Here is a 15,133-nt window from a genome sequence, read left to right as displayed (position 1 = left end):
GCCCTTGGCCTACTGCCAATGGGGTCTTGGGAGGCGGGGTCTCAGCGCCCAGTGGTCTAGTTGATGATCTGTTGACAGGACACCTGAGCCCACCCCATGTGCCTTGGAGTTTGGCCCCATCTAGGCTGCGGATAATATGGCCATGCAAGTCAAATAGGAGCGATGATCACTTGATGGGTTATCGGAGGCTGATTCAGACATGCCCCGGCAGCCTGTCTGAGTTCTGTATATTCAAACTTTAGCCAGTTCTGATTTTCTGCAAGCTATTTACTGGAACTGACTGTAGTCTAATTTAGAGTGCCCAATTCTTTAATTTCAAAAGTCCAATTTTATTTTGGGCTCAGCACTACAACTGCCATTGGATTGGTTCATGATAATGGCTCGGCATAATAACTGCCTTCTGCAGTTTTGCTGACTAGGAAATTCCCTCCAAGGGATACTGGACGGATTTACAGACTGATAATTAATCATGTTACCAACATATTTTCCTTGGCCATCAGGTCCTGAATGGGACTTAACCCAGAGATAGGGACACTACCACGGCACCACAAGACCTACCTGAAATACCAAGTCCTTCATATTTAGAGTCATTGAGATGTACAGCACGGAAACAGGCCCTTCAGCCCAACTCGTCCATGCTGGCCAGGTTAGCTAAACTGAACTGCGTTTGGCCCATATCTCGCTAAACCTTTCCCATCCATGTACCTGTCCAAATGTCTTTCTTTATAGCTGCTCACAAAACTGCATTGTAATTCCAGTGTTTGGTGCTTTTATTTAATCGAATGTAGCTTGCCTAGTTTTGAGTTCAATGGCTGGGTCACAGGGACGCACCTTTGAAGTGACCATTCCATCAGCTAATTTCAATTTTGTAAAACATGGCATTATTTGGGATGATATCCAAAAAGAGTGCTGATGAAGCCAAATCTCCAAACAAAATTAGGACCCCTCCACTGCATACTGGGTTTGCAATTGGCATGCCCTTACACAATCCAAGAACAAAATCTTTGCACTTGCACCTTTGGGGAGTGAGAAGCATTGAATTGCAGTAGATGTGTTTGTACTTCTAATGCCCTAGACAGTGATTGCATTGTCTCAGTTGTGCAATGGCAGATCAGCTGCCAACACTGTCTACATGCCTCCCGAAGAGAATTAACTAGAGTAAAGGAGAAATAGGATTCGGAATTGTTACTTGGAAAACCATATCAATTTTAATTTAAAAAGCTTTTAATAATAATTCAGTTGGTATTTCTTTGAAACCATTTGAAGTAATAGTCATCCACTTTATAATTGCTATACTGTTGTAGAGCAGTGACTGTAACCTCAGCAACCACAATGACCTCACAGCAATTAAACAGTTAGGAAGTAGAGAATGTCTGGAGACCAGATGTTGGGAGCACAACGTAATTTGCTGGAAACTATATCTACTCATAGCTGTTAACAGCAAAACCACTTACTGGAAAACTCTTCAACCTTGAAGAACGACCGCCGCTATGCTTCTGTCCTTCTTTCTCCTTATTGTACTATGGCATGAGATAGACGCCTGGGGGATGAAAAATGGAATACTCCACAACTCAATATGGTTAGGTAAGACTGCAGTTCTTTGTGCTATTATTCCTCTTTTGTTTCAGAAAATGACCAACTTATTTCCTCAAGAAAGGAGATTTTCTCAGTTTGTGCTTGAAAACTAGGTTTTAACTGGTTAACATCAACCTTTTGGCTCGTTTGTTATCAGTGTTCAAGCTGTTGAGAAGCTGCAGCCTTCCAGCAAATGTTTCGACGTTTTAAAATCCTGTCATCTTTCAAAACGAACATTCCTCTTATTACCTATTACCTTCCAGATAATCAGTCCATTTCTGAATGACTTATTAATTATATGAAGGATATATTTCATTTTTAAAGTTAATGTAAGACATTAAAATGCATTATATGAAAATAAATAGACCAGAAATTACACCATATCATAAAACATACTGTCGTACCAATGTGTGAGCAGAAGTAGAGGAATTGATCTCAAAGTCCTTTGGCTCAAGGAAGGGTTTAAAGAAAAAGTCCTGATTTAAAAGGGAAGTGAATAAATACATCAACAAGAAATACTAAAAGGGGTTGTTAATTGGTTGATACATTGGCAAATGGCCTCCTTAAATGTTGTAAAATTCTATCATCTTCAAAAGCCAGTTAGAAATTGTGCATGAGTAGTCAGTGAGTAAGGATAGCATCCAGCACAACTCTGATGTAAGTCACCATTAAATAGCTATAGCATTCGGTATTTAGGTTCATGCAAAGAGTAGTTTCTCAGCTGAGGAGATTTCCAGCATTGATAGAATTCTGTCTTCAGGTTATAGGATCTTAGAATGGTTACAGCACAGAAAGAGACCATTCTGCCTGCTTTATCTATGTCAAATCACTGCAAGAGCAATTTAGCTAGCTACACTGCCACACCCTTTCCCCGTATACTGTAAATGTTTTCTTTACAGGTGCTTATTTAGTGCCCTTTTCAAAGCCACAATTGAATCTGCCTCTACCACAATCTCAGGTACAAATCACTGTATGAAAAAGGTTTTTTTTCATTTCACTGCCATTGGTTCGTTTGACAATCACCTCAAAGCAGTTAATGGTAATCATTTCTCTCCATTGACTCTTTCTTGTCCCTTCATGATTTTGCACACCTCTAGCAAATCTCCTCTGACTCTTCTCTTCTTTGAGGAGAACCCCAGTTTGTCCAGTCTATGCATGTAACTGAAGTCCCTCATGCCTGGAACCATTCTCCTCAATCTTTTCTGCACCATCTCTGAAGCCCTCACATTCTACCTGAAGTGTGTTGCCAGAATTGGACTCAATCCTCCAGATCAGGCTGAACAAATGTTTAATAACGATTCATTATAAATAAATTTATTTTGTACTCTGTGCCTGTATTTATGAAGCTCGGGAGCCTGTATGCCTTTTCAATAATTTTCTGAAGCTGCCCTTCAATGATCTGTACCCATATATCCCCAAGTCTCTCTTTTGCGCCTCTTTTGGAATTGTACCCTCTGGGGGCCTGTTAGCTCAGAGTGTGGTTGAGAAAAACACCAAAAGCGTAGGTTCATTCCCTATGGTGGCACAGTGGTTAGCACTGCTGCCTCACAGAGCTAGGGACCCAGGTTCGATTCCTGGCTTGGGTCACTGTCTGTGTGGAGGTTGCACATTCTCCCCGTATCCATGTGGGTTTCCTCTGGGTGCTCTGGTTTCGTCCCACAGTGAAAGTTGGTTAGGTGCATTGACCCGAACAAGTGCCGGAGTGTGGTGACTCGGGGATTTTCACAGTAACTTCGTTGCAGTGTTAATGTAATCCTTATTTGTGATGAATAAATTAACTTTATACTGGCTGAGGTAGTTCCTGCAGCTTATCTCCTTACCTTAACTCACAGTAATATCATAGAATCATAGAATCCCTACAGTGCAGAAGAAGGCCATTTGACCCATCGAGTTTGCACCGACAACAATCCCACCCAGGCCCTATCCCCGTTACCCCACATATTTACCCTGCTAATCCCTGTAACCTACGCACCCCAGGACACTAAGGGGCAATTTAGCATGGCCAATCAACCTAACCCACACATCTTTGGACTGTGGAAGGAAACCGGAATACCCGGAGGAAACCCACACAGACACGGGGAGAATGTGCAAACGCTGCACAGACAGTGACCCAAGCCGGGAATTGAACCCAGGTCCCTGGAGCTGTGAGGCAGCAGTGCTAACCACTGTGCCACTGTGCCACCCTGGAAAAAACACAAGGGCATGGGACTTGCTGAGTAGCTCTTACAGCGAGCCAACATGGAGAATGATGGGCTGAATGGCCTCCTGTGTGGTAACCATTTCTATATCCAGAGAGTCAGAACCAAAGCTCTGCTTGTTTTGAAGTACATTTGGGTTTTTTCCCCCATCTGGACATTACTAAAAAATATTTAGGAGATAAAAGTCTCCTAATAAAGTCTTCTGCTCCAATAAAGACACCAGAGAAACAATACAGCCAGAAATATATTTTATATACATAGGATTTTGAGATAAATCATATTCTTATCTGATGTGTGTAGTTCATTTGATTGTTTTACCGTCAATTTTTGTCATTTCTATCACCTTTCGAGACATGTCGATACAGATAGGTGTGGGATAGTGCTGCCAGGGCATCTAACACAGGAGAGAACAGAGTGGGAGGAGCAGTTCCGTGTACTGGGCATCATGGGAAGAACATTATTGATTTTCAGCCATCATGTCTAATAAGAAATAGAAAATTATTGAACTTAAGGTTTGTGACACATTAAACTTGTTGTCAGCCACAAAGGAATGAGACAACTTGAAAACAAGAATATCATGAACCTTTTCACTGTCTCTCCCATAGTTCACAATACTTCCAAGGTTTATGTTATCGGCAAATCAGGAAGGATAAAAAGGGCATTTGGGGATGATTGCTTTTCAATATCAAATGAGCAAAGATATTCCTATCTAAACAATGAGTGTAATTCTGAAGAGAAAGTGAATAGATATAAAATTGTTGTGATACATTCACACATCTGGATTTTCACATCAGTATGCATTAGCAAATTAGTGTCTTTTAACTGGTTTTTAAGTATTATATCTCTGTTTTGCTTGTCTAAGTTTTGGACCAATATTATACCAAGCTGCAATTCTCCTTGTAGTATTACTCAGTAAGACACTCCCAATATCTTTATTGTATGGGGACATGAATAAAAAAAAATAGTGACTATAGCTTTTTCAGACCATTTTCTTTACAACCGAAAGATCTGGTACCTGCTCTCCAAAACCTGAATTTCCATCATTCCCAAGGCATTTAAAAATTGTTGAAAAAGAGACATACTGTCAAAGATTTTCAACTTGCACTCATCAGGACAGGATATCAAGGATATCAATTGTAAAGGGAACAATAATTCATACTGTAGGAGAAGAGAGTGCTGATTGGTTGGCAACTGCATGCTGATTGATAGAGGCGTTGCCGTGAAGAATGCATGGGGAATAGTTAATTTCGAGGTGAGTCAGTTTAAATTTAAACAGAAGCTTGACAGTTAACTGTTCCCTGATGCATACTCCACAGCAATGCCTCTATCAAACAGAAGCCACTTGTAAATGAACCAGCTCTCTCTTCTCATGTCATATAACTGTTGTTCCCTTTACAATTGGTATTCTTGCAAACTGTCCTGATGAGTGAAAGATGAAAAGCTTTGGCAGCATCTCTTTTTTATGCAATATTCAAATGGCTATTTGCATTTAAAAGAGTTCTGAAAATGTAATTGTATAAAGTTGTATAAAATAAGTCAATTGCCCTTATCTATTTTAGCTGTTATAATAGTCACGTCCTTCCATACTGTAGTATCTAATTAAAAAATAAGTGACTCCACAGTTTTTAGTGTGAATTTGCCCTGTATTTCTGCAGTTTCTTTATATTTCAATCTGTACATTTTGTGAAAGTGTTTGCTGCTTCACTTCCACGGCACTAATAATAAAACAAAAGTAGGGAACAGAAAACATCTTGGTCTTTATTCACATGTGAACTAAAAGCTAAACTGAAGGATTGTATTAGAGTTATTCAAAACTGACATGTTGTCCTGTCATTCAATTACAGAACAAGCAGCCGGCGTTTACCACAGAGAGTCACGCAAAGGAAAATACCAGCTCACCTTGAAAGAAGCTAAAGTGGTTTGTAACTATGAGGGAGGCACTCTCGCGACATACGCGCAGTTAGAGTCAGCTCAGAGAATAGGTAGGAAAGAGTTTACTGCATTTACCACGTGGAATGGAGTGTCACAAAATTAAAAGTGCGCTTGGCACATGCGGTGCTAATTTTAATTTAAATGAGCCACTTTGTATTTTATTGATTGAGTAAGCAATGATATTTCTAGATGTACAATTACATTATTTTTCTTTCTGAGGCCTGTTACCTGGCAAGGTTTCCCGCACCTCCCGCCCCCCCATATTTATCCACCAGGGTATTTTCATAGGCGGTGCACAATGAGTGCAGTCGATGGTCGCTGTAATTAAAAAGTCAACAGATTTTCCTTGAATTAATTCTTAAGCGGGCATGGAGATGAAAGTGACAGGGCAGAACTAAAGGACTTCAACTGTGGAGACGATATCAGATTCCCGTTGTACTATCGAGTGGTGCAGTAGTAAAACTATGTGTCGTTAATATGTGTTAGTTTTCCAGAAAAATCTTGTCCATTGTTTTCTCAAGGAAAGCAGAGGAACAACTCTCTACGTTTGCAATGCTGTATATTGGCTCTGAACTTGGCAGCAGCTCTTAGGAATTACACTGTTACCAAATAAACTACTTTTATATTAAAACTAACATTTGAGCTGAAACAATATTTGACTTACAGTTAAGAAACAGTCCAATATCAAGAGAAACTTTATTGCTCTAAATGACCTTGTTAAAGCTCAGCAACACACAGCAACCAATCGATTAAACAAACTATTTTAAACAACTTGATTTTGATTTGATTTGACTTATTATTGTCACATGTATTAACATAGTGAAAAGTATTGTTTCTTGCACGCTATACAGACAAAGCATACCATTCATAGAGAAGGAAATGGGAAAGTGCAGAATGTAGTGTTACAGTCATAGCTCGGGTGTAGAGAAAGATCACTTTAGTGCGAGGCAAGTCCTTTCAAAAGTCTGATGGCAGCAAGAAAGAAGTTGTTCTTGAGTCGGTTGGTACTTGACCTCAAACTTTTGTATCTTTTTCCCGATGGAAGAAGGTGGAAGAGAGTATGTCCGGTGTGGGTGGGGTTCTTAATTATGCTGGTTGCTTTTCCAATGCAGCGGGAAGTGTAGACAGAGTCAATGGATGGGAGGCTGGTTTGCTTGATGGATTGGACTACATTCACGACCTTTTGTAATTTCTTGAAGTCTTGGGCAAAGCAGGAGCCATACCAAGCTGTGATACAGCCAGAAAGAATGCTTTCTATGGTACATCTGTAAAAGTTGGTGAGAGTTGTAGCTGACATGCCAAATTTCCTTAGTCTTCTGAGAAAGTAGAGGCGTTGGTGGGCTTTCTTAACTATAGTGTCGGCATGGGGGGACCAGGACAGGTTGTTGATGATCTGGACACATAAAAACATGAAGCTGTTGACCATTTCTGCATGTGGGCTTGTCCTAAAACTGGGAAAGCTGCCCCACAACTAGTAAAGCAACAGCCTGACATAGTCACTGAATCATTCCACACAGACAATGACCAGAAGTTTACCGTCCCACCCACCACAGGAAAAGTTAAATTTCATTCATTAGTCACAAGTAAGGCTTACATTAACACTGCAATGAAGTTACTGTGAAATTCCCCTAGTCACCACAGTCTGGCGCCTGTTTGGGTCAATGCACTTAACCAGCACATCTTTCAGAATGTGGGAGGAAACCAGAGCACCCAGTGGAAACCCACGCAGACTCAGGAGGAAGGGAACGTGCAAACTCCACACAGTCAGTGACCCAAGCCGGGAATCGAACCCAGGTCACTGGTGCTGTGAAGCAGCAGTGCTAACCACTGTGCTACCGTGCCACGCCATTAAATCGGAGCAGGCGAGGGACCTGTGGAAAGGTCCGTTGACCTCAGATGGGGATTTTATGGTTTTGGGACAAGCAAGACTGTAAAATCTCGCCCAAAGTCCCTAATGCCACCACCACTATCCCTGGGTATATCCTGCCCCACCGACAGCACAGACCCACTAGAGGTGGCAGCACAATAGTATACAGTGGAGAGGGACTTTCCCTGGGAGTCCTCGACATCAACCCCATGAAGTCTCATGGTACCAGGTCAAACATGGACAAGGAAATCTCCTGCTGATCACCCAAGGTAATGTGATCATGTATGAACCCTGCTTGACCTCCAAATGAAGGATTGAAATCAACCAGAATTATTACCTTCTCCTTGATTTTACAACTGTTCCTTAGATAGATTGTAATTTCCTGGAGATTATAAGGATGTGGGTGCTAGTATTAGATCCAAGGAAGTGGCATGCAAATTGGCCAGAAAAGAAACAACAGACCTGAGGATTTTGAACAGTTTAGAATTCAGCAAAGGAGGACTAAGGGATTGATTAAGAAGGGGAAAATAAAGTATAAGAGTAACCTAGCAGGGAACATAAAAACTAACTGTATGAGATTCCATAGATATGTGGAGGGAAAACATTTGGTGAGGACAAATATAGATCTCTTAAAGTCAGAAACAGGGGAAGTTATATTGGGGAACAAAGCAATGGCTGACCAACTAAATATATACTTTTGTTTTGTCTTCACAAAGGAGGACACAAATTACGTATCAGAAATATTGGGGAACACAGGGTTCAGTGAGAGGGAAGAACTGAAGGGAATCAGTATTAGTAGAGAAATGGTATTGGAGAAATTGATGCAATTGAAGGCCAATAAATCCACAAGACCTGATAATCTACATCCCGGAGTACTTAAGGAAGTGGCCCTAGAAATAGTGGATGCATTGGTGCTCATCTTCCAAGGTTCTGTAGATTCTGAAACAGTTCCTACAGATTGGAGGGTAGCTAATTTAACATTATTTAAAAAGGGAGGTAGAGAGAAAACAGGGAAATATAGACCAGTCAGCCTGATTTAGTAGTGGGCAAAATTCTAGAGTCCATTATCAAAGATTTTATAGCAGAGCACTTGGTAAATAGTGGTAAAATCAGACAGAGGCAGCATGCACTTATGAAAGGGAAATCATGCTTGACAAACCTACTGGAATTCTTCAAGGATGTAACTAGTTAAAGTTTATTTTATTAGTCACAAGTAAGGCTTACATTAACACTTCAATGAAGTTACTGTGAAATTCCCCTAGTGGTCCCACTCCAACGTGTGTTCGGGTCAATGCACCTAACCAGCTAATAGAGTTGATGAGGGAAAGCCAGCTGATGTGGTTTATTTGGACTTTTGACAAAGTCCCACGTCAGAGATTAACGTATAAAATTAAAGTGCTTAGGATTGGGGTAGTGTATTGAGATGGATAGAGGACTGGTTGGCAGACAGGAAACAAAGGAATAAACGGGTAATTTTCCAAATGGCAGGCAATGACTAGTGGGGTACCATAGGGAGTGGTGCTAGGACTCCAGCTATTCACAATTTTAATGATTTAGGGAACTAAATGTAGTATTTTCAAATTTGAAGATGACACATGGGTGAGAGAGTGAGCTGTGAAGAGGATGCAGAGATGTTTCAGTGTGATTTGGACAGGCTGAGTGAGTGGGTAAATGCATGGCAGAAGCAGTATTATGTGGATAAATGTGAGGTTATCCACTTTAGTACCAAAAACAGGAAGACAGATTATTTTCTGAGTAGCTATGAATCAAGAGAAGGGAATGTCCTGGGTGTTCTTGTACCCAGTCGCAGAAGGTAAGCATGCAGGTACAGCAGCTGGTAAAGAAGGCAAATGGTATTTTTGCCTTCATAGCAAGAGGATTTGAATACAAGAGAAGGGATATCTTGCTGCAATTATACAGGTGAGGCCACACCTATAATATTGTTTACAGTTTTTGAGTCCTTATCTGAGGAAGGATGTTCTTGCTCCAGAGGGAGTGCAGAGAAGGCTTATCAGAGTGATTCCTGGGATGGCAAGACTGATGTGGAGAGATTGAGTTGGTTAGGATTATATTCGTTAGAGTTTAGAAGAATGAAGGGGGGATTTCATAGAAATCTAAAAAATTCTTAAAGGACTGGACAGATTAGATGCAAGAAGAATGTTCCCGATGATTTGATTTGATTTTTTATTGTTACATGTATTAGCATACAGTGAAAAGCTCTCGACCCTTTCTATTTCATTCCCGTTGATATAGACAGAGGCATGTTCTTCTCTATGCTTCCTGAAGTCAATGACAGTCTTGTTCATTTTGTTGACATTGAGGAGGATATTATTGTTGCCACACCAGTTCAACAGATTCTCTATCTCATTCCTGTACTCTATCTCGTCATTGTTTGAGATCCGACCCACTACAGTGGTGTTGTCAGTAAACTTGAAATTCGAGTTGGAGGGGAATTTGACCACACAGTCATAGGTGTATAAGGAGCATAGTAGGGAGCTGAGAACACAGCCTTGTGGGGCATTGGTGTTGTGGATGACTGTGGAGGAGGTGTTGTTGCCTATTCTTACTGATTGTGATCTGTGAGTTAGGAAATTCATGGTCCAGTCGCAGAGGGAGAAGCCGAGGCCCAGGCCAGGGAGTTTGGAGATGAATTTCATGGGAATAATGGTGTTGAAAGCTGAGCTGTAGTCAATAAAAGGAGTCTGACATAGGTGTCTTTGTTATCTAGGTGTCCCAGGGTTGAGTGCAGGTCCAGGAAGATGGCGTCTGCTGTGGACCTGTTGTGGTGATAGGCAAACTGTAATGGCTCCAGGTAGTCCGGGAGGCTGGAATTGATTTGTGCCTTGACTAGCCTTTCGAAGCATTTCGTAATGATAGATGTCAGAGCCACTGGGCGACAGTCATTGAGGCACGCTGCTTGGTTTTTCTTAGGTACCGGGTTGATGGTCGTCTTCTTAAAGCAGATAGGGACCTCCGATTGTTGTAACAGAGGTCGAAGATGTCTGCTCAGTTCCAGCCTCGGGTGACTGTGTGGAGTTTGCACGTTCTCCTTGTATCTGCTTAGATTTCTACCAGGTGCTCTGGTTTTTTCCTACAGCCGAAAGATGTGTGAGTTAGGTGGATTAGCCATGCTAAATTGACCCTTAACGTCAAAGAGATAGTGGGGTTACAGGGTTAGAACAAAGGACAAACAACAGTACAGCACAGGAACCCTAACCCTAACCCTTCAGCCCTCCAAGCCTGTGCCGATCACGTTGTCCTATCTAGACCAACCACTTGCATTCCTATATTCCCCATCTATTCATGTGTCTATCCAGATAAGTCTTAAATGTCACTAACGTCCCAACCACCTCACTTGGCAGTGCATGGGTGGGATTGCTGTCAATGCAGGTTTGATGGGCCAAATGGCCTCTTTTTGCACTAGGGATCCTATGATTCTATGATTTGTCATGGACTGGACAGAAAATTTGACAGACCATTTGAAGGTCTGTTGACCTTGGGCGATAATTTCCAGTCTCGGGGCAGGCACGACTGGAAAATCCCACCCATTGATTTCAAAATCCATCAAATATTTAAGTACTATTACCTTAATCCCCCAATATGTGAGATTCGCTAGTTTCAGACCAGGTCTGAATTCAATCCATGAGAATCTAATGAATCTGAAAATACAGGTTTGGAATGAAATATCAATAATGAACTGTGGGGTTGTAAAATTAACGTGGAAGATGGTCATTTGATCAATGATGTGGAGATGGTCAATGACAGACCACCCCGAATTAATATCCTATTTTTGGTGAAAGGACAGCCCATTATAATGAGGATGCCCATTCAATTTCTAAGAAATGTTATTTTGGAATTATTGTTGCAAACTGGACATGTTGGTCAATGTTGCTTAGTCAAGGAAAAGTGGCCAGTAAGATAACAGGACTTGAGGCCTAGCATTATTTTATCTGATTGTGGCTTTAATTATCAGGGGTGACATTTAATGCTTGCATGCTAGTGTCATGGCAAGACACAGTTAATGCTGTTTTTGAGGTATGTGTATTTCTTATCAGTGGATTCACATTGTCGTGAAGGGAGTTAACCTTGCTGTCTTGCAAGCAAGTTTTGACCCCTGTTAAAATGTGTTTAACTGTGAATTTATCCAAAGTAACTTTTCACCTAATATTCCTGTATTAATTCCATATTATTTGACCTTCACCCATTGGCAAGTAACATTCACATCGCACAAGTGTCATTAATGACCATCTCCAACAAGGCAGAATCTAAATATCTCCCGTGACATTCAGTGGCATGACCATTGCTGAATTCCCTACTATTAACATCCTGTGGGTCACCATTGATCAGAATTGTGGATACGATACTATGGCTACAAAAGCAGCTCGAGGCTGGGAATTCTGCAACGGGTAACTCACAAAAAGAATGAAGAACAAAGAACAATACAGCACAGGAACAGGCCCTTCGGCCCGCCAAGCCCGCGCCGTTCCCTGGTCCAAACTAGACCATTCTTTTGTATCCCTCCATTCCCATTCCGTTCATGTGGCTATCTAGATAAGTCTTAAACGTTCCCAGTGTGTCCGCCTCCACCACCTTGCCCGGCAGCGCATTCCAGGCCCCCACCACCCTCTGTGTAAAATACGTCCTTCTGATATCCGTGTTAAACCTCCCCCCCCTCACCTTGAACCTATGACCACTCGTAAACGTCACGACCGACCTGGGAAAAAGCTTCCCACCGTTCACCCTATCTATGCCTTTCATAATTTTATACACCTCTATTAGGTCACCCCTCATCCTCCGTCTTTCCAGTGAGAACAACCCCAGTTTACCCAATCTCTCCTCATAACTAAGCCCTTCCATACCAGGCAACATCCTGGTAAACCTCCTCTGCACTGTCTCTAAAGCCTCCATGTCCTTCTGGTAGTGTGGCGACCAGAACTGGGCGCAGTATTCCAAATACGGCCGAACCAACATTCTGTACAACTGCAACATCAGACCCCAACTTTTATACTCTGTGCCCCGTCCTATAAAGGCAAGCATGCCATATGCCTTATTCACTACCTTCTACCTTCTCCACCTGTGACGTCACCTTCAAGGATCTGTGGACTTGCACACCCAGGTCCTTCTGCGTATCTAACCCAGGTCCCTCTGCGTATCTACACCCTCCTGACTCTCTGAAGCCTGTCCACCATCTACAAGGCACAAATCAGAGTGTGATTCAATACACTCCACTTGCCTGGATGAGTGCAGATCCAACAATACTCAAGCAACATGCCGCCATTCAGGATAAAGTAGCCTTATAGTTTGGCACTCCATCCGCCAGCGTAAACATTCACTCCCTCCACGTTGACGCACAGTGGCAGCAGTGTGTACTATCTATAAAGTGCAGTGTAGCAACTCACCAAGATACCTTCAACAACATCTTCCAAACCCAAGACATCTACCACCTAGAAGGTCAGCAGTTGCATGGAAACAACACCACCTGCGAATTCCCCTCCGAGTCACACACCATCCTGACTTGAAATTGCTATCTTTTCACTGTTGCTGTGTCAAAATCCTGGAACTCCTAACAGCAGTGTCGGTGTACCTACACCATATGGATTGCAGCGGTTTAAGAATGCAGCTCACCACCCCTTTCTCAAAAGTAATTAAGGATGGGCAGTGATGCCTATATCCCATGAGTGAATAAACAACAACAAAATCTGTTGCATTCAAAGTAGCCTAGTTGTTTAAAAAAATACTTATTCTCTACTTTCCTTATGTTTCCCTAATCTCTTAAATCAGTTTGGAAGCAATTCATAAGGCTGTCGTCCAAATGGCTGGAAACTGCAGCACATTATTCTTTTCTGCTAGTCTTGATCCAGAGTTCAAAAGGTTACATAATTGTGTCATAGGCACCAACCAGCCCAGCTTTTTAAAATTAATTTTGTCCAACTAACACAAGCACGTTACCGTTGGACAATGTTTCTCATCCTATCTGGCAGCCTGATTGTGTACAGGTGAGTTAACTCATCAATATAGTTTAAGAGGTAAATTTGCAACTCCATATTAACTCTTTACACCATAGTCTATGTTAGGAAAGCAAAGGTATTTTTAATGGATTTATATTTGTATTGGTAAACATTGGAAATAAGGCATAGTTTTAGGGGGTCTAATTTCATGTTTCTGTGTTGGGGAGGGGCCTACAGTTAGATTCATGCCGGACAAAGCTGTTTGAATGTGTAGGGGTTGATTTCAATGCTCCAGTTTCCCCCCACCCTCCAAAGATGTGCGGGTTAAGTTCATTGGCCCTGCTAAATTGCACCTTAGTGTCAGGGGGATTAGAAGGATAAATACACGGGGTTACGGGGATGGGGCCTGGGTGGAATTATTGTCGGTGCAGGCTCAATGGTCCAAATTGCCTCCTTCTGCTCTGTATAGATTCTATGATTCTATTGTGCTTAGAGAGAGCTACAGTGTGCAGAATAAACATAGATGCAGGTGTTGCTCAGTAACATGAAGCCCACTTCCCAGTGGAGAGATCTTCACTTTGTTCTTCATTTTTTAACTGGAAGCCAGAGCGGTTGCAGGTAATAAATTGGAGAGGGAATAGCTCTCACAGCTCTGATAAAAGCAGTTGTTTTAGAGGGGGGACGTCTCTCTTGACACTTCGCTATAAGAGAAAGAAACACACACAATGGAGTAATGGTTATCTAAGGAGCATCTAGTTAAGGAAACTAGAGAAATGAAGAGAAGGTTCTAGGCAATCTGAAGTTAAAATATGAGAACAGAGGATTGTTCAATAAAGATGGACAGAGCTCAGAGGAAGCCTGAGATGCCAGAAGGACACCTGAAGTGATTTTCAGGTTTGAGAGATTTTATTACAGCCTGTGGAATGTGAATTGAAATATCTGTGGGAATCAATGATGGGTCATTAATGTGTAAAATCTCTTTAAGACAAAGAAATCCTAAAGGGGTTGGTGCAAAATCTTTAAAATTCGCTGTTAAAAGTGGGGTGGCATTTGTGAAAAGTGTAATTTGAAACACCTGGACTGGATTTCAGATGCAACTGGCCAATGGAAAGCATTGATTATAATAAAAGTTTTGAAGCATATTTTTGGAAGTGGAGTTTGGAAACTCTCATAAGACAATCATTTGGGGGGGATTCTGACAATAAATCCATAGACACTAACTTGGGTTCAGAGTGCAGTGTGTGTTTGACCACAGCCAATGTGTGTTTTTAAAAAAGTATTTTGTGTGCTAAAGAGACCATTGTAGCTTCATATGTACTGAGTCATCCGTGTGAATCTTAAAACGTGTGTGTGTTTGTTAAGCTAAGGGAGAGTAAAGGAGTATTGTATTATAATCCAAGTTTTCCATATTTAGTCAACGTTTTTTCTTGTTGTTAAAACTAACTAGTGATTTGGGACTCTGTTCCTCCATGTGTTACATAAAAAAAGTTAAAGTTCCAGTCTTTTGAGCCAGGGTTCTATTCCGGGATCTCCCCGTCCAGTTATAACACCAACTGGGATTGTAACAGTCTGTGATTTTGTAGGATAGCTTGGGTGACACTCAATGTAGAAAA

General features: G+C 41.6%; 1 protein-coding gene across 1 annotated transcript in view; it reads left to right on the top strand.

The window, feature by feature from the left end:
* The first annotated feature begins 1,155 nt into the window (after positions 1-1,155).
* The window catches only part of tnfaip6 (tumor necrosis factor, alpha-induced protein 6), a 47,713-nt gene continuing 33,735 nt past the window's right edge, over positions 1,156-15,133 (top strand). Inside the window, exons 1-2 of the mRNA XM_078227964.1 lie at positions 1,156-1,584; positions 5,618-5,755. Of these exons, the coding sequence (XP_078084090.1) occupies positions 1,491-1,584; positions 5,618-5,755 (232 nt within the window). The 5' untranslated portion in view covers positions 1,156-1,490. The remainder of the gene's footprint in view (positions 1,585-5,617; positions 5,756-15,133) is intronic.

Source organism: Mustelus asterias, chromosome 14, assembly GCF_964213995.1.
Source record: "Mustelus asterias chromosome 14, sMusAst1.hap1.1, whole genome shotgun sequence".
NCBI classification, from domain to species: Eukaryota; Metazoa; Chordata; class Chondrichthyes; order Carcharhiniformes; family Triakidae; genus Mustelus; species Mustelus asterias.
Note: the sequence above shows the minus strand (reverse complement) of the source record. Positions and strands in the feature narration are given on the sequence as shown.